This window comes from Lagenorhynchus albirostris, chromosome 2 (assembly GCF_949774975.1).
Source record: "Lagenorhynchus albirostris chromosome 2, mLagAlb1.1, whole genome shotgun sequence".
NCBI lineage: Eukaryota > Metazoa > Chordata > Mammalia > Artiodactyla > Delphinidae > Lagenorhynchus > Lagenorhynchus albirostris.
Window position 1 is genome coordinate 41,074,300 of NC_083096.1, and position 20,647 is coordinate 41,094,946.

The following is a 20,647-nucleotide window of genomic DNA, read 5'->3' on the forward strand; positions in this document are numbered from 1 at the left end:
TAGATCAAGACAGTATGGTACCGGCACAAAAACAGAAATATAAATCAATGGAACAGGATAGAAAGCCCAGAGATAAACCCACACACATATGGTCACCTTATCTTTGATAAAGGAGGCAAGAGTATACAATGGAGAAAAGACAGCCTCTTCAATAAGTGGTGCTGGGAAAACTGGATAGCTACATGGAAAAGAATGAAATTAGAACACTCCCTAACACCATACACAAAAATAAACTCAAAATGGATTAAAGACCTAAATGTTAGGCCAGACACTACAAAAGTCTTAGAGGAAAACATAGGCAGAACACTCTATGACATAAATCATATATCTTTTTGAATTATGTTTTTGTTTTTTTTTGGATGTATTGGAACTGCTGGGTCATATGGTAGTTCTGTTCTTAGTTTTTCGAGAAACCTCCACACTGTTTTCTTCAGTTGCAACACCAATTTACATTCCCATCAGCAGTGCACAGGGTTCCCTTTTTTCCACATACTTGCTAACTAACATTTATTATTTGTGGTCTTTTTGATGATAGCCATTCTGACAGGGTGAGGTGATGTCTCATTGTGGTTTTGATTTGCATTTCTCTTGTGGTTAATGATGTTAAGCATCTTTTCATGTGCCTGTTGGCCATCTGTATGTCTTTGGAAAAATGTCTATTCAGGTCTTCTGCCCACTTTTTAATTGGGTTGACTGTTTTTTTGATGTTGAGTTGTATGAGCTCTTTATGTATTTTGGATATTAACCCCTTATTGGTCATATCATTTGCAAGTGTTTTTTCCCAGTCAGTAGGTTGTCTTCTCATTTTGTTGATGGTTTGCTTTGCTATTCAAAAGCTTTTTAGTTTAATTAGGTTCCGTTTGTTTATTTTTGCTTTTGTTTCCTTTGCCTTTGGAAATGGATCCAAAAAAATATTGCTATGATTTATGTCAAAGAATGTTCCACCTGTGTATTCTTCTAGGAGTTTTATAGTTTCCAGTCTAACATTTAAGTCTTTAATCCATTTTGAGTTTATTTCTGTATATGGTGTGAGAAAATGTTCTAATTTCATTTCATATAGAAAACATATATCAGATAGATATTGAGCAGTGGAATTGCTGAGTCTTATGGTAAGTTTATGTTTTTAAGAAACTGCCAAACTGTTTTCCAAAGTGACTTCACCATTCCCCAGCAATGTATGAAGGCTCTGGTTCTTTTACAACCTCACCAGCACTTGGTATCGTGTGCTTTAAAAAATATAACTATGTGTATAATGGTGTCTCACTGTAGTATTAATTTCAATTTCGTAACCTCACCAACACTTGGTATTGTGTGATTTTTTTTTTTTCTTTAATTTACTTTTTGCTGTGTTGGGTCTCCGTTGCTAGGTGCAGGCTTTCTCTAGTTGCGGCGAGCGGGGGCTACTCTTCGTTGTGATGCGTGGGCTCTAGGGCCCGCAGGCTTCAGTAGTTGTGGCACCCAGGCTTAGTTGCTCCGTGGCATGTGGGATCTTCCCGGAGCAGGGATCAAACCCGTGTCCCCTGCATTGGCAGGCAGAGTTCCAAATGTAATCTGGATACATGTTCTTTATTAGATACGTGATTTGCAAATATTTTCTCCGAGTGTATGGCTTGTCTTTTCATTTTCTTAATGGTGTCATTTGATGTGCAAAAGTTTTTAGTTTTGATGAAGTATAATTTACCATTTTTTTTCTTTTCTGAATCATGCTTTTGTTGTCATATCTAAGACCTCTTTGATTAACCCAAAGTCAAGAGAATTTTCTCCTACATTCCTTTCTGGAAGTCTGTGATCCATTTTCAGTTAATTTTTGTGTATACTGTGAAGTAACAGTCTAAATTAATCTTTTGGCACTTGAATATCAAATAGTCTCAGCACTGTTTGTTGAAAAGACTGTCCTTTCCCTATTGAAGTATGTTGGCACTGTTGCTGAGAAAGAATTGACTGTACACGTAACGCTTTATTTCTGGACTTTTGACATCTTCTGTTGATCTATGTGTCTGTTCTTTTACCAGTACGTACTCTCTTGATTACTGTAGCTTTATAATATGTTTTGAAATCAGAAAGTGTAAGTTTTCCCACTTTATTTGTATTTTTCAAAGATGTTATGGCAATTTTGATTCCTTTGAATTTTCATAAAATGTTTTAGTATCAGCTTGTCCATATCAACAGAAAATTCTGATGAAATTTTGATTGGAATTTTATTAAATCTGTAGTTCAGTTTGGGGAGGATTGTTATCTTAACAATATTGTCTTCTAATCTATGAACATGAAATAACTCACCATTTATTTGTGTTCTTTAATTTGTCTCAGCAATGTTTTGCCATTTTCAGGTGTAAGTCTGGCATTTCTTTTGTTAAATTTATTACTAAATATTTTATTCTTTTGTTGCTATTATGAATGGAATTGTATTTTTTCATTTAGCATTATACTTTAAAGGTTTATTCATGTTATAGCCAGTATCCATACTTCATTCCTTTTTTTATACTTCTTATAATATTCCTTTGTATGGATCCATGGATATACCAAATTTAGTTTATCCATTCATCAGTTGTTGTACATATAGATTGTCTTCTCCTTTTGACTATTATGAATGATGCTGTTATGAATACTGGCATATAAGTTTTTGTGTGGACATATTTTTTCATTTCTCTTAGTTATATATCTTAGTAGTGGAATTGATGTGGGAAGATTTTAAATTTCTAATTCAGTTCATTTTCTTGTTGTAGGTCTATTCTAATTTTCTCTTTCTTCTTGAATCAGCTTGTTAACTTGTATCTTCCTAGGAGTTTTCATCTAAATTCTATAATTTGTTCATAGTGTTCCTTCCAGTGTTTTAAATTTCTATAGGTATGGTAGTGATGTCCCCTCTTTCATTCATGATTTTGGTAATTTGTGTCTTATCTATTTTTTCTTGACCTGTCTAGCTAAAAGTTTGATATTTTTGTTGATCTTTACAAAGGATTAACTTGGTTTCATTGATTTTTTTCTCTATTTTTCTATTTCATTTCACTGATTTCTGTTCTAAACTCTGTTTCCTTCCTTTCACATGCTTTGGGTTTACTTTGCTCTTTATCTAATTCTTTAATTCCTTAAATCTGAAGCTTAAGTTATTGATTTGAGATGGTTCTTCTTGTCTAACAGGCATTTACAGCTATAAATTTTCTTCTTAGCATTGTTTGAGCCTCATCCCATAAATTTTTTTTTTATTTTCACTTTTATTCAGTTCAAAGTATTTTCTGATTACTTTTATGATTTTTCTGTTGACCCATTGGTTATTTGGAAACATGTTCTTTAATTTCCAAATATTTGTGCATTTCTTAAAGTTTCATCTGTTGTTGATTTCTAATTTTGTTTTCTTGTGGTTGTGGTCAGAAAATATACATTGTGGACTTCCCTGGTAGCTCAGTGGTTAAGAATCTGCCTGCCAGTGCAAAGGGACACGGGTTCGAGCTCTGGTCTGGGAAGATCCCACATGCCACGGAGCACCCAAGCCCGTGTGCCACAACTACTGAGCCTGCACTCTAGAGCACACGAGCCACAACTACTGAGCCCACATGCCACAACTACTGAAGCCCGCATGCCTAGAGCCCGTGCTCCACACCAAGAGAAGCCACCGCAATGAGAAGTATGTGCACCGCAATGAAGGGTAGCCCCCACTCGCCACAACTAGAGAAAGCCCACGCGTAACAGTGAAGACTCAACACAGCCACAAATAAATAAATATATAAAAAGAAAAAAAAAGAAAATATACATTGTATGATTTCATCCCTTTAAAATTTACTGAGACCTGATTTATTTCCTAGCAACATTGAAAGGAGCATATATTTTGTTGTCAGGTGGAGTTTTATGTAAATATCTGTTAATTCAAGTTACTTGATAGTGTTGTCATCTTTATCCTTGCTTATTTTCTGTCTAGTTGTTCTAGCAATTATTGAGATTGAAGTATTGAAGTCTCCAATTATTGTTGAATTTTCTATTTTTCTTTTCAGTTATGTTAATTTTTACTTTATTTTGGGGCTTTTTTGGCATAGAATGGTTATATCTTCCTGATGAATTGATTTTCTCAACCTTATGAAATGCCCCTCTTTCTAGTAATATTTATTGTCTTAGTCTGTTTTGTGTGATTTTAATATAGGCACTCTAGGTTTCTTACAGTTGCATGGTACTTCTCTTTTATTCTTTTGCTTTCTGTCTGTATTATTGAATCTAAAGGGTACTCTTACGTGCACTATATATAGTTTAAAAAAACTATATATAGTTTTTTTTATTCAGTAGGCGAATTGCTGTTGTTGATTGTGGTATTTAGTCCTTTTATATTTAATTATTGATGAGATTGAACTTTTGTCTGCCATTTTGCTATTTGTTATATGTCTCATATTTTTTGTTCTTTTGTTTTTCTACTTTATACCACCTTTTGTATTAAATAGGTATTGTTTATTATACCACTTAAACTCTTTTTTTTTAGGTGTGTGTTTTTAAAAGTTATATTCTTACTGTTTGCTCTAGGGATTAAAATATGCACTTTAACTTATGACAATTTACTTGAGAAGAATACTAACATAATTCCAGTAAAATATAGAAAGTTCGCTCCATAGAGCTCTATTAACTCCTCCTTTTTTGTTATATTATCGTATACCTCAAATGTAAACTGAACAATACAGTGTTATGATGCCTTTTCAAAGAGTTAAGGGAGGAAGAGAGAAGAACATATATTTATGTAGTCTTTTTATTTACCCTCATATTTCCTTTTTTAGGTGTTATTTGTTCAGGTAGATTTGAATTACCATATGTTGTCATTTCCTTTCATCTTGAAGGATTGTAGTTTCTTTTTTTGTGCAAGGCAGGTTTGCTAGCAATAGAGTCTCCCAGTCCTTGTCTGGAAATGTTTTTATTTACTCATCATTTCAAAAGAATAGTTTGCTGGATGTATAGAATTATTGATTGACTGTTCTTTTTAACAGTTTGAATTTATCATTCCGCTGTCTTTTGTCCTTTATTGTTTTTTTTTGTGTGTGTGTGGTATGCGGGCCTCTCACTGTTGTGGTCTCTCCCGTTGCGGAGCACAGGCTCCGGATGCGCAGGCTCAGCGACCATGGCTCACGGGCCCAGCCGCTCTGTGGCATATGGGATCTTCCCGGACCGGGGCACGAACCCGTGTCCCCTGCATCGGCAGGCGGACTCTCAACCACTGCGCCACCAGGGAAGCTCCCTTTATTGTTTTTTTATGTGAAGTCAGCTGTTAATTATACTGTAGTTCCAGTGTATAAGTCTTTTTCTGTTGCTTCTTTCTGAATTTAGCCTTTGTCTTTCAACAGTGACTAGCTGTTGATCTGTTTCTGTTTATTTTATTTTGGGTTTAATTTATCTTCTTGTGTTTGTAGATTAATATTTTTGTCAAATTTTGGAAGTTTTATGCCCTCACCTCTTCAAATATTCTTTTTCAGCCCTTTTTCCTCTCTCATGTGTGGTACTCCTATTACATGTAAGTTGGTATGCTTGATATTATCCCACAGCTCTCCCTGGTTCTCTGTTATTATTCAGTTTTTTTCTTATGATGTTCATATTGGATAGTTTCTGTTGATCTTCAAGTTCATTGATTATTCTTCTTTCTCAAATGTATTGTTGAACTTCTCTAGTGAATTTAAAATTTTGTTACTATACTTTTCAACTCTAGCATTTTCATCTGGTTCTTTTTTTCTTAAAATTGAGATTAATTCACATTACATAAAATGCACCAATTAAGGCATACAGTTCAGTGTTTTTTAGTTTGTTCACAAGGTCATGAAACCATTATTACTCTCTAATTTCAGAACATTTTTATCACCCCAAAAGAAACGTTATACCCGTTAGCATTCACCCCTCCTACCCCACTTGCCCCAACCCCTAGCAAACACTAATTTACTTTCTGTTTTGATGGATTTGCCTATTCTGGACATGAATGGAATCATACAGTATGTGGCCTTTTGCATCTGACTTGTTTCACATAGCTTAATGTTTTCAAGGTTCATCTGTGTTGTAGCATGTATCAGTACTTAAGTCCTTTTGATGGCTGAATAATATTCCATTAAGTGGATATGAATATACCACATTCTGTGTATCCATTCATCATCACACTTTACTCTTTCTTTGTATGGCTCATAATTTTGTTGTTGAACACTGAAAAATTTGGATAATATATTATAGCAACTCTGTGTTCTAATTTTTTTCCCCTGAGGGTTGTTGCCATTGTTTTATTAGTGTGTTCAGTAACATGTCTGTACTAAATCTGTGTAGTCTGTTTGATGTACAGTGTGTGACTGCTAATATCTCTGCTCAGCTTAAAATCTTTATTGTATTTTTAAACCTGGCTAGGTGCCTTGTATAAGCATAGCTTGGGTCAGCCAGTGATTTGCCTTTGCTTGTACACTTTGTTTCATTATATGCTTCTCCCTTATGCTGATGATTCTTTGTGTGTTTTCAAGGTTCAAGCAGTTTTAAAGTTTGCCCTGGCTTTTGTTTTCCTTTGGGATCTCTTGCATTTCTCTGCATGTGCACCCTCTCATGGTTTGCCAGGGATTTTCAGATAGCTTGATCCGTCTCTGGTTTTTCCTGCATGGATAGGTAGAGAACTTATTAAGAACCCTTATGGCCATGTTATTTTCTGGATCTTCCTGCTAAATGTCTGGCTAATGTGCTGGTCCTTTGCTTACAACAACTTCATGCTTGCTGAGCCACTGTTCTTGCCATTTCTTTGGCACTAAGATTGCTACTATTATTGGTAACACTGTTTTTTTTGTGGGGGGGGAACTTTTTTCTGTGCTTAAGTCTAAATCATGCCAGCCTCTTCTGCAGGTGATCTACTTGTTTTTAAGGCTTGTCTTCCCTTGTATAATTACCATGGCAACCCAGCTGGGAGGGAATATGTGAACAACCTCAGGCAAGAATGTCACAGACCCCCACAGTTCTCACCGGGGCTTTTGTGGTTTTATGAGTAGCCACTTATTCATTTGCTTTATGTTTTTTGGTTAATTTCCAGAGCTCTTAAATGTAAAATGGTTTTGACAGTTTTCTCTAGTTTCATCATTGCCTTTTGGGGAGGATTTGCTGATTTACCACCATATTTGGATGTTCCAGCATATCTGAACTCCTTCCCCCCCAGATTGACTCTTCATTAATCAAAACCTTTGAGATGCTGTATAATAAGAGTTTCTTTTTACTGCATACTCAGAAACAGTAAAAGGTTAATGTTTTTGAACTAGGGATTTAAAGTAGAATTGTGGCGTATTTTCCTACTACTTCCCTTAAGTTCCTCTAGAACAGTTTTTATTATTTTGTTTCATTAAAGATTTATTCTTTATTATCTATTTTGTGTAATATTGTTTATTAAATTAGGTAAGTAAAATTTCTGTAGGATTATGAGCTAAAACATTTCTTGCATTCTTCAGTATTTTGTTTTTATCTTATGAGCAAATCTTGTATCAGCTCGTAATAACAAATAAAAATTTGAGTGCTTATTACATTGTTCTAAACACTTTCCATCTGTGAAATCTTTTAGTCCTAACAACTCTTTGAGTTAGTGATGTAGATATTATTTCCATTTTTATAGGTAGGTAACTTAAAGTCACATACCTGGTAGTGGAAGAGGTAGTTAATAGTTGAAAGGCACTTTCTACTATGTGAGATTATACCTAAAATCAAATTTGCCTACTAAAATTCTCAGGAATACTTTTACATTTTCTTAGGGTTTGGTTTGGATATTGTTTAAAGGATGGCTTAGTCTAGAATAGATACTCTTCTTTTTGGAGAAAAATTCAGTTACAATCTGTGATTTGAATATTTTAATTAAAAAATAGAATAATGTGATAAAAATTCTTCTAAAAATAATCGTTTTCAAAGTTTCAGTTCACTTAAAACTCAGGGAAGTAAAATTTGTTAATTTGAGAGGGACCATTTCAAATTTCTCTTCCTTAAAGATGAACTGGCAGGGAGACTTGATTAGGTAAAGATAGTTGTTAGGGGCAGGGGAAGGATAGTTGTTGAGTTCTTTGTGCTGACACAGAGAGGAAATAGGGGTCTTGTATTTCTCCTGGGTTTTGCTATCCTGGTAATAGTGTTTGGGGGTATAGAACTGTGGGTGGAAGGTAAAAGGAAATATGTTAAAGACCTATTATTTTAATTAGTTATAGTTATTTAAGGGTTATAAACCTTTATATATGTGATTGGAGCATTCAGTCCATAAAGCCATAGCACAAAATCACACTACACCTCTTGCCTGATAGAGCATTCTCTAGTTGCACACAGAGTAAGAGAAAATAATCTTTTCAGGCCTGAATTTTCAAACTTAAATATAGAATTAAAATGATGGTCACATGGATAAATCAGTTTTGTATTTATTAAAAATGTATCTCTTTAATAAAATATCTTAAATTTATTTAGTCTTATGTACATTGCATTCAAATGATTCTCGAATATAAGGCACTTCTCGGATCACTTGAGGTACTGTGTTGTATGTTGTAGTTTTTAATTTGGTAAAATTAAATGACTTCCTAATAGAGTCCATCATTTATCATTAATTAGAAAGACTAGTGACTACTAAGGATACTGAGTAATACCCACCACTTTAGCTGGTGGGCTTTTTCTTTTTCTGCATTTTTTTTTTTTTTTTTTTGCGGTATGCGGGCCTCTCACTGCTGTGGCCTCTCCCGTTGCGGAGCACAGGCTCTGGACGCGCAGGCCCAGCGGCCATGGCTCACGGGCCCAGCTGCTCCGTGGCATGTGGGATCTTCCCAGACCGGAGCACGAACCCACGTCCCCTGCATCGGCAGGCGGACTCTCAACCACTGCGCCACTAGGGAAGCCCTCTGCATTTTTTTTAATGAGTACTTTTGGTAGATTTAAAATAACATGCTTTTATAAAAAGCCACATATTATTAAAAACATTGTAAAATTCTTGTTGAATTTTTAAATAATAGGCTATGTTTTAGAACAGTTTAGGTTTACAGAAAAATTATGCAGAAAGTATAGCGTTTTCCCATAGATTCCCCTTTCTCCCTCACAGTTTCCCCTATTATTAACATCTTTCCTTGGTGTGGTACATTTGTTACATTTGATGAACCAATATTGATATTCCTATTGATTTTTTAAAAGCAGTTGTAATCTAGTTTAATAGATGAACATTTTTGTACTTCTTGTACATAGATGAGATAACCATTGTTCTCATTACTGATTTTTTTTAAATACTCATATCGACAATGAAGCACAGTTACTTTGGTCTTTTTAGGGTGGAATAATCAACGATGGTTCTGAATTGATTGGTCCCGTTGAAGCTTATTCGGATTCCCTCATTGATATCGTTCCTGAATGTACTACAGAAGGTAAGAGATTTAAATTTTTTTTTTTCATTTCAGTGGTTTTGATTGTGACAGACTATAAATCATAGCTACATTGCTAAAATTAGGTGGATATAGGAATTTGAGAGTATTTCAGTAATTCTAAGATACTTTTTTTCCCTCATGTTTTAACATCACTGATATTGAGTACATAATACTGAGTTGATGATATCTTACATTTAATAGACAGCTTTTTTCTATCTCAGTGATGTATAAAATAATGATTTGTCCTACAATTAATGGCTTCTTAGATTTGATGAAATGTGGTATAATGAGTGTTCAGAATTTGTGTTGTCTAGTATAAGAATGCCTTGCTAAAGTTTATTTAGCAGCGTCTGACTATCAGACAATTAATTTCAAGACTGGCTTTAAAAGTTTAGTCATGTACCAGAAAGAATAAATCTAAGGCAGTTTTAGTGTTTTTGATATATTTTATAATAACATGAGTCTAAACCAAAGCAATTTTTGTACTTTTAATCACTTTAATTCAAGAATGCTTGATCTCTTGTTTTATTCCTCTGTTAAGCCATCTTTGAATTTTTATGAAGATTTAAAATACATATTTTGGTCTTTGAATTTCCTTAGCTAGTTTTCTTCCAGAAAATATTTTGGAATTAAAAAAGAGAGAGACCTGGAGACAGGGTGGGGAATCTTTAAAAATAAGTAATTAGATTTGTTTGAGGTGGCTTAGGTTTGGTTTATATAAAAGAAAAATTATAGACTAGATAATATTTCTTGATCTCTTTCATGAGTAAGAATTTATGGTAGAGGAGAATGGTGTATGACTCTAACATGGGAGGTAGCCATGATCTCATTGTAGTGATGTTTTTGTGGGGATGTGTACTGATGTCATACAGTGACAGACACATTGACATAGATCTATTGCAGTAATTCCCATCATGTTTTGGTAGGAACAACAAGTTCCCATCCATTGTGTGGGCTTATGCACTTAAAATTTATTTTTCTTTTGGTGGTACCACATTGAGAAGTGATTAGCTTTTCTTATTTTTCATGATGGCTCTCATTGACTTAAAAGCACAGTCCATTAACTTACACCTACTGTTCTGTGAAATGTATGGGGTCCTTAGGCCCAGGGGTCTCCCTTGGGTCCTGAATATCTTTGACTCCATCCTGAATCAGCTAAGGTCATAGAAAAACATTGTGGATAGTAATTTTATTTTATAGTCCATCAGGTTTGTTGGGAAAAAAAAAATCTATTCTCCACGACCTATTTTGATCTGAGATACTTGCTAGGCTTTGGAAAATCTAATCACTGCTTGAGATGCTAAGGTGACTTTGTTTCTAGAACTAGTTTCCTTGGAGGGTGACTTTTCTGGGATAACCTGATCTGGGTGTTGCCTCAGAGATATACTCCTACTCCTGAGAAAGAGGGAGAGGGCATTTTCTGCCTGTAAATGTGCTGATTTGGTGATGTCCAAGAGAGGACAAGTAGGAGAGTTAGAAAGATTTGTGGGAGAGTATTCAGTGAGGAGTACAGTTCTTGAAAATTACAGAATGTTTCTTTTCTCTTTGTTTTTTTTTTTTTTTTTTTTTGCGGTACGCGGGCCTCTCACTGTTGTGGCCTCTCCCGTTGCGGAGCACAGGCTCCGGACGCGCAGGCTCAGCGGCCATGGCTCACGGGCCCAGCCGCTCCACGGCATGTGGGATCCTCCTGGACCGGGGCACGAACCTGTGTCCCCTGCATCGGCAGGTGGACTCTCAACCACTGCACCACCAGGGAAGCCCTCTCTTTGTTTCTTGATGCAGAAATTGAAGGGTATTTGATTTGGGGATGGTTATATTCTTTGATATCTTTGATAAGTCTTTATTACCTAGGTAGGAGTCAACCATGGTGAGAGAAGGGTGTCCCAGAAGCCTGTTTGAGTATAAGGTAATCAGGGATGGGAGTGGTGCAGAGGTCTTTTGCCTTAGTTTAGGAGAGAAGGGGAGGAGCATTATTATTAGGATAACTTTCCTTGGGATGGTGTTGTAAAATGTGGAAGCTGTTCGGAATAAAAAGGTATTGATATTAAAGGAGATATAACCTAAGGTAGATTATAGCTCTAACTTTATAAGCTATGGTGAGCTTATAATTTATTGTCCAAACTGAGACACTTCTTTAAAGAAGATGCTACTGTACTTATTGTATGCCAAGACAACAAGCATAAACCAACAAGCTGGGCAAACAGGGTGAATGGGCCACCCTACCTACAGCAGAGGTAGAGTATATTTGTTTCAGGGTTTATCTCTGACATTTCAAAAAGCTGAGTTTTCCTTGGAAGCAGTTATCATTTAGGAATATGCTTTTATGAGGGAAATTGGGGGCAACATTTCTGTTAAAAACACAGAAAAAGACTTAATGGTACCTAAAAGTAATACTGAAATTTTATCCTTTCAGTGCATAGTTTAGTTTTCTAACTATATTACCATCTCTGAAACACACTGTGATCCTTGAAGAATGAAAAACATGGAACTGGAAATGCTGTTAATGTTTATGTTTTTTACCCCCTCCCTTTAAAAGCCTCTATTCTATGCCTCGCTAATTAATCCTGCTGAAAGATACCTGTTGACAAATACAGCTCAGAGTGTCAGACAACTTGCAAATTCATTGTTATTTGAGAGGAAAAATGACTTTTAAATATCATGAGATTGTCTGGCATACTAGCCAAGTGGAAGATTTACTTTCACACCAAAAGGTCTGCAAACCACAGAGACAAACAAGGGAGAGGGCCTCTAGTAGGAAAAGAGAGGGGAAACCTGGCAGCCAGCCAAGCCCCACAGGTATGCAGTGAAATGGAAGGTTGTAGAGGGATTGTGGTGGCAAATGCTTGAGATTTGAATTCAGAGCCAAAATGTGAGGAGGTGATTTACTCCGTAACAGCTCCTCTGAGTGTAGTATTTTAAATGGTGTTTTGAAGGTGGATTCATTTTTCATACTTGTGATTTAGTTTGCCAGTGGAATGGGCCAGAAGGGCAAATCTTAATATATAGTCTGCTGTGCCAAGGTCCTTCAGTTAGAGTGACAGAGAACATATGTAGAGGCTAAGTGATGATCATTTTTATTAGTACCATAAAATGCAATCAACAGGTCTTACTTAATTTACCTTGAAAGAAAGTTTTCTAAGGAAGACGTAAAGAATTGGGTTAGTGGATTTAAAAAAAATTTCATTATTTTATAGTATAGTATGATAGAGGAAACCTCTTTAAGGTTTCATAAAACCAATAATTTGGTGATTAACTGCTAAATGTATTTTATCTAATATGAAATTGAAAATTATAAAATTCAGTAGGTTTTTAGATAAAACGTTAATGTTGTTTTATGTTTTTAAAATGAAATGCTGGTTGCTCTTTATCTCCTTTGTTCAGTGAAATTAAACTATATTTTCTCAAAGATGAAAGAAGATTTAATTGATTGTTAACATCTTATTTCCTTTATAAAATTCCATCTTTCTGTTGACTTAAACTTAGCTGTAAAGTTACTGTGACATTAGTGGAAACCTGGCCTGGGTTTCCTGGGTGCCTGGGAATTGAGCGTCTTGATATGTTTCTCTCATCTGTTGGCCTGTTGGAAGGATGTAGGTTGCTTTACTGCCATGTTGGCCTTGGTATTGGAGCCTTTGATGTCGGTATAAGCTCATCTGGTAAACTGTGTCATTTCCTCTTCCTAGTACATTACTTGACTTCTTTTGCAGTTTTGGGAGGGACATTTTCCAGGTGTATGCAGCGAATAAGAGAAAATAATTAGGTGATCATAACCACAAATACAAATGGAGAGATCCGCTTTTTATATGTAGCATATCTTTAAGAATAAATATTCTTAAATGTCTCCTGGAGTAGTCAAATTTACCTTTTTTTTTTTCTTTTTGCCTGTAAGTTGTGGAGTAAGAGCTCCCTAAGTGCTCATTGTAACAATTGTAGACACCAGAAAGGATCTGTTAAGCGGTCTTAAATTAACTATTTTTAGAGTAAATGAGATGTATATTTTGAGAATAGCATCTATTGCTAGTCTATATAAGGGACCTCTTAAAATCACTTTCAGTTCAAGATTTGTGTATTTATTTGGTGGCAGGGTAATAATTCTTTCTATTATGTAGGTAAGCACAAAGATGACAAAATATAGAAAGCCTAATTAAAAGTAATTTAAATCTAAAGTAGAATTTAGTGCAAATGTCCGCTAGGTGGCACCATGAGAACTGTAAATCTTGTTACTGGGCTAATTCTAGGCCCTCCTCTATTACTTTCGAGTGTGCTTATTCAGTTTGAAGTTCCTTTTTCTCTTAAGTGCTTATCTACTTAACTCTTATTCACTGTCCATTATTAGCTGAATTTCCTTTGGTGGAGAAGTTTAAAATAAATAGGAAAAAAAAGAATAAGTTATTATTCTCAAGATAAGCACAAATGAGAATGTGTCATTGTGGTTATGTGTGCATATAAAACAAATGACACAAATTATAAGTATTGACCCTTAACAACTCTAGGGCTATTGAGGATAACGTTGGATATTAAGAGTTTAGCAGTCGGGTGGGGCAAATAAAAAATTCATGATATTAATATGTTGTGGGAATAGGTTTTAGAATAGAAGGAACATTGGGAATGATATAGGTAAATCTCTTATCTTACAATTAAATATTGGAATTTCAGAGAAATTAAGCCAGGTGTCTAAGGCAGTCACAGCACTCCAGATATTTAATAGCAATCACAGAACTCTATTTTGAAATGAGATTTAATTTTATGTAGGGGAAGGCAGTGAGAATACATATTTGATATAGAAAGCTCAGTGTGAGTTACTTATGTGCTGGTAACAGGTTTGATTTGCAGAGTAGATTATGGAGAGTAGCAGCAAAAAATGTTCATTAGGTAGAAGTGGAAGGGAACTCATAGATCTTTGTTGTTCATGATAAGGTAACAGTAGGGTCACAACAGTAAAGTAACAATTAGGGTTGTAATTGTGATTGATTTATTGTTTTATGAGTTTACTCTTTTTTTCAAGCAAATATGCAGTAGATATTCTGATGTTCTTTTTATAAAATTTCAACGGTGAAGCAAAGACATGTATCGAAGACATTATAAAAATGTGAAACGTCAAAGGAATGGTTCTTTTTAGTAACAATAGCTATTATTGAATGATGAGTTGGTAATCAAGTACAGACTTTTTTTTTGTGGGTGTTTTTATTTTTTAAATTTTTATTTATTTATTTATTTATTTATTTTTACATCTATTGGAGTATAATTGCTTTATAATGGTGTGGTAGTTTCTGCTGTATAACAAAGTGAATCAGCTATACATATACATATATCCCCATATCTCCTCCCTCTTGCGTCTCCCTCCCATCCTCCCTATCCCACCCCTCTAGGTGGTCACAAAGCACTGAGCTGATCTCCCTGTGCTATGCAGCTGCTTCCCACTAGCTATCTGTTTTACATTTGGTAGTATATATAAGTCCATGCCACTCTCTCACTTCGTCCCAGCTTACCCTTCCCCCTCCTGGTGTACTCAAGATCATTCTCTACGTCTGCATCTTTATTCAGGTACAGGAATCTTGACTAACATCAACTTTTAGGTTTAGGTATTCACTTAAAATCATATTTATAAGGGCTCGTTTCTTAATGGAGATTGATATGTATGTCTTCTACCTCAGGGTGACCTTTGTTCTGCTCGCTAGAAATCTTGCTTTGTGTGTGAAGCTTGAGTCATTGCTACTAGGAAAAGTAGAAATTCCCTTTCATTGACTATGGCAATATTTGAACTTCAGGGCTCAGTGAAAGCTATCAGCTAATAATAATGAGACCATGTATTTTATATATAGTTGGCCATGAGAGACCACCTGTTGTTCTAAAGGAAACTGATCTCTTTTTTGCAGATGGTCTTCAAATACAGATTTCTGATAGCTTATAGTATAAAGATTTATTCTATGGCAACTCAACCTTTTCCCCTAGTGCCTGTCTTTCAGAGACGGTATCCTAGACAGATTACACTACACTGCCCTACTCTGAGCGGTTCAAAGCACAGAAGGTGAGGGTAGGTAGGTGAACTGTTGAAGCTGCTTTTTAACCAGTCGCCTGGGGCCCTCTAATAGCCCTGAGACTTGAATCTCTGTGATATGAACCTGGAGGCAGAACGCTTTCATAGAACCTTTGACTCCCCTCCACCCCCCACCCTTTCCAAAAAAGGCTTAGGTTTTTGACTTGATGGTGTTGGTAAAGGATGCACCTTTTACTCTCATGATGGCCCAGAGGGCCCCTTTAAACATGGATTGACTTCAAGTTGGTTTAACTTTTGACAAACAGTCTCTGTATTGTCAGTTGTTGCCCTGCCTTATCCACAGTGTTCTTCCTACTCACCTTAACTGAGAACCTGTTTCTTGCTTGCAGCTCTCTTTATCTTACTTGTTAACTTTCTGGGTTTCAGGGAGCTAGTGTCCATTTCATGTGATATTTATATGTGTAGCTTTGTAAAAAACAGATTAAATGACAGGACTGTGATGTCAAGGAGTTGAGCAAGCACTGTATTAAGTAGATTTATTAAGGATATAAGATGAATAAACTAGGTACTGAGTATTTGCATACCTCTATCTATATTTTTATATTCATTGCTGAGGTGGTAGATGGAGAGTGTTCTTCTTGAGCTGGTTGGGGAATTCCCTTCATTGAGAAGAAGGGAAGGTAGAAATTGCTTCAATATGGAAGAGAAACATATCAGATAATATTAGATTAGCTGCAGTGTATGGTTGAGGAAATATGATAGGGTTAGGTTTTTCAGGTATATTAGGGTGCATCTTAAGAGGAGAATTGAAGGAAAAAAATAAGCAAGGAAGAAGTGTCAGGGGTTAGTCTGCTGTATACAGATCTGTCTTTATAGTCATGTCTGTCTTCTCTCTTAAGTTAGATGTTTCTCGGCACTGGCTGCTGGCCATGATTCATACATTTTATAAATTATGTCTGTATAATATCTCTTTATTTACAAACAAATTCCCAGTTTTAGCTCTTGCTATATCTTCTTTGATATACTTCACATACAGAGCCTTAAGGACTTGTCATACACATACAGCAAATATGATAAGAGTCACCTGTAGTCCCAGCATACAGAGAAAAGTACTGTTAATGTTTAGTGTACCTTCCTAGACTTTTTTTCTGTGTTTGTGGTTTTAAACTAGAATTATAGTATATATATACTGCTTTGCAGTTTGTTGTTTTTGATTAATAGAGCATGAATACTTTAGCATTAAATATTCTTCTATAACATAATTTTTAGTAACTGTAATATTTTATCATAAGGATGTGCCATAATCTCCTATCATTAGGAATTTGTTATTTCCAATTGCACTAGTTTTTGTGATGTATATTCTTATGTATGGATCTTTTTTTCACGTCTCTGTTTATTTCTGGTATAAATTGTTGAATTTCTGAACAAAAGATAGCAGCATGTTTTGCATCTGGTATGCATTGCCAAATTGTCCTCCAAAAAGGTTAAACCAGAACAAGTCTTTTTGTTTTCTTTTGCTTCTCCTGTTTAGGCTAAAAAATTTCCTCTACCTAACCTGTTAGTTTTTATGTTTGCTTATTTTGAAACATTCCTCCTTTATAGGTGGATGGCCCTAGAGTCTGTCATACAGAGTGAAGTAAGTCAGAAAGAGAAAAACAGATACCATATGCTAACGCACATATATGGAATCTAAAAAAAAAAATATGGTACTGATGAACCTAGTGGCAGGGCAGGAATAAAGATGTAGACATAGAGAATGGACTTGAGGACACGGGGTGGGGAGGGGGAAGCTGGGGCGAAGTGAGAGTAGCAGTGACATATATACACTACCAAATGTAAAATAGATAGCTAGTGGGAAGCTGCTGCATAGCACAGGGAGATCAGCTTGGTGCTTTGTGACCACCTAGAGGGGTGGGATAGGGAGGGTGGGAGGGAGGCTCGAGAGGGAGGGTGTATGGGGATATATGTATGCATATGGCTGATTCACTTTGTTGTACAACAGAAACTAACACAGCATTGTAAAGCAATTATACTCCAATAAAGATCTGTTAAAAAAAAAAGAAACACTCATTTAGAATTAGGTAGAATTTGAAAAGGAAACAATTTGTATAGACTATTTATTTATTACTCTATTTTACTATCTGACTTTCTCCCTAGGTGTTTTGATGGTCTTACTTTTCTGATCTAATTTCATTTAATCATAATTTCCTTTGCTAATAAAATAAGGTTGGAAAAGTAAGAGGAAATATGACTATGTGACTAGATGTTTATGGTCAAAAGCCAAGGAACTGAATACACATAACTTTACCCTCTTACCCTTTGGTATTATTTTTCTTGTTAGAAAGGAAAATCAGGCAAAGCATGAAACAGTGCAATGTGATAGATGATGTGGAGGTTATAGTGACAAGACATCAGAGAGCAGACAAAAGATCTATAACATTTCCTTTGTTTTGTGATTAGCTGTATAAACATTTTTTTTCTTTGTTTATTAATTTCAATGGACCAGGTTATATAATGATAACTATTTAAGGAAATAAACTTGTATGGAATGTATAAAATATTTAAAAATTATTTAAAAAAATCTCTTGTAAAGTTTATATATTGCTCAGAGCAGTGGATAAATAATTTTGTAGATTGCTATAAAGAGATTTTGATTTTAAGTGCTGTCTATACAGTTGAAATGTCAGAGAATTGAAAAGATTTCCACTAGGTCCAGTGAATTTCATCTGATATTGTGGGTTTAATGAGATCTGTTGCTTTTAGGGAACAAAATTAGTACTTTATGAGCGTTCTAAGGATTTAAAAAAACCCCAGAATCCCTGAAAACAGGATATATTGACAGAGTGCCAAAGTAGTGTCTAAAGCTGATTTGAAATTTCAGCTTAGCTGCCAGTAAATGTTTTTACCCTAACTTAACTTTATTCCGTATGAAGTAAGCAATTTGAGTCTGTAATAGGGGTTGACAAACTGTGGCCCATGGGCCAAGTCTGGCCTACCACATGTTTTTATATGACCTACAAGCTAAAAGTGGTTTTTACATTTTTAAATGGTTGACAGAATTCAAAAGAATATTATTTTGTGGCATGTGAAAATTATATGGAATTCAAATTTCAACATCCATATAAGAAGTTTTATTGGAACACAGGCACGCTTTTCACATAGGCATTGTCTGTGGCTGCTTTTATGCTACAACAGCAGTGTTGATTAGTTGTGACTGAGGTCATAAAGCCTAAAATAGTCACCCTGTGACCCTCAGAAAAGAAGTTTGCTGATCCCTGATCTAGAATTGTACACTCAAATCCACCTTTAATTTTGACTTAGTATATGATCCTGGGGAGATCATTTTCTTCTTAATATATTTTCCTTTATGAGAAACTTGGCAGTCAGTATTCAGTGGAGATGCAGATCTCATAGTTGTTCCCAGACCTAAGTTTTGCCTAACCCTATTGTCAGTCTTATTTAATGATATAAATCAGTGGCTCTCAAAGTATGGTCTTCAGACTGCTGGGTATTCCTGAGATGTTTTTTAGGGGATGCCCAAGGCAGAAACTATTTTCATAATAATCTAGGAAATTATTTGCTGTTTCCACTCTGCTGACATTTGATGATCCAAAAGCAATGGTGGATAAAACTGATGTACTTGAGCAGGAATCAAGACAGTGATACGAGACTGTAACAGTAATTGTTGCACATACTTGCAGTAATACCAATGGTAGTTTCACCTAGGAATAAAGCCTTGATAAAGCAGTAAAAACTGTTAATTTTATTAAATCTCAACCCTTGGGTACATGTCTTCTTGGTATTCTGTGTGATGACATGGAAGTATACATAAAACACTTTTTGTGCTGAACTACCATGGTTGCCTTGAGAGAAAGCACTTGTGCAATTATTTGAGCCATAAACTAGCTACTTTTTCCCTGGGACCCCATTTTTGTTTGAAAGGATGATTGACATACAAACTATCATTATTCAGACTTGGGTATTTAGCAGATTTTTTTTTGGAAAATGAATGAAGTGAGCTGACACTTCAAGGAAAACAGCTAACAGTATTTGTTGCCAAATACTGATAAAATTCGTTTTCAGTCCCAAATTAGAATTTTGGAGAACCTGTATCAGCCACTTCGAGCAAAACAGCTAACAGTATTTGTTGCCAAATACTGATAAAATTCTAGTTTTCAGTCCCAAATTAGAATTTTGGAGAACCTGTATCAGCCACTTCGAGCCTGACAGTTTCCAATACTTAAAGAATTTTCTGATGATGTTGGTGGTGGTAAGTAGCAAATATGATTTTCTTGGAGATATTGTAATAATGAAATTTGTCACCATTTGGAGGATCTGTGTAACTCAGGGAACTAATATTTTCAAAATGACCAGGGTTTGATGTTACAAACTCATGCATGATAAAAGATCCATTCAGTGTGTAAGACAGACCCACGGATTTGAATGTAACAGAAACAAATTACATTGATAGAAATTTATATTCCACATGTAAACTAACCTTTAAGAAACTACTGTTTGTTAAGTTTTCTGGTAGTATCAAAAAAACAATAGCCACAGTTATTTGAAAAGGCTATTAAAATATTCACCCCATTTTCAGTTACTTACCCATGTGACATTTTCTTCAAATTTTCCAACCAGAAAAACATCTGACAACAGACTGAGTGCAGAATTAGTCATGAGACTCCAGCCATCTTCTGTTAACAAGATTTGCAAAAATGTAACACAATGGCACTTCTTAGTTATTTTTATAAAAATTATGTTGGGACTTCCCTGGTGGCATAGTGGTTAAGAATCCACCTGCCAGTGCAGGGGACACGAGTTTGAGCCCTGGTCCAGGAAGATCCCACATGATACAGAGCAGCTAAGCCTGTGCGCTGCAACTGCTGAGCCTGTGCTCTAGAGCCCGCGAGTCACAACTACTGAGCCTGCATGCCACAACTACTGAAGCCCGCACGCCTAGAGCCCATGCTCCGCAACAAGAGAGGGCACCTCAGTGAGAAGCCCGCGCACCACAACGAAGAGTAGCCCCTGCTTGGCGTAACTAGAGAAAGCTAGTGTGCAGCAACGAAGACCCAACACAGCCAAAAATAAATTAAAAAAAGCAAACAAACTTGAAATGATAAAAAGGTCCTGTAACACGAGAATGAATGAACGAAAAAAAAAAGGAAAAAACAGTATGTTAACATGTAATGGGCTTTAGTGTTTAAAAAAAATTCAGTCTGTTTTTAAAATATCAAGATTGGTAAATATTTACAGATACAATCCATATAAATAAAAGCTCTTTGAGGTCCTTAAT

The 20,647-nt window shown here is 35.5% G+C and overlaps 1 protein-coding gene across 5 annotated transcripts in view; it reads left to right on the plus strand.

The window, feature by feature from the left end:
• RPS6KC1 (ribosomal protein S6 kinase C1) overlaps nucleotides 1–20,647 on the plus strand; it is a 212,595-nt gene that overhangs the window by 60,966 nt on the left and 130,982 nt on the right. For 3 of the 5 annotated variants that reach the window (XM_060131314.1, XM_060131349.1, XM_060131322.1), the window contains exon 5: nucleotides 9,260–9,353. The exons of the other annotated variants lie outside the window; for them this stretch is intronic. In XM_060131314.1, coding sequence (XP_059987297.1) covers nucleotides 9,260–9,353 — 94 coding nt within the window. The remainder of the gene's footprint in view (nucleotides 1–9,259; nucleotides 9,354–20,647) is intronic. 5 annotated transcript variants of the gene reach the window in all.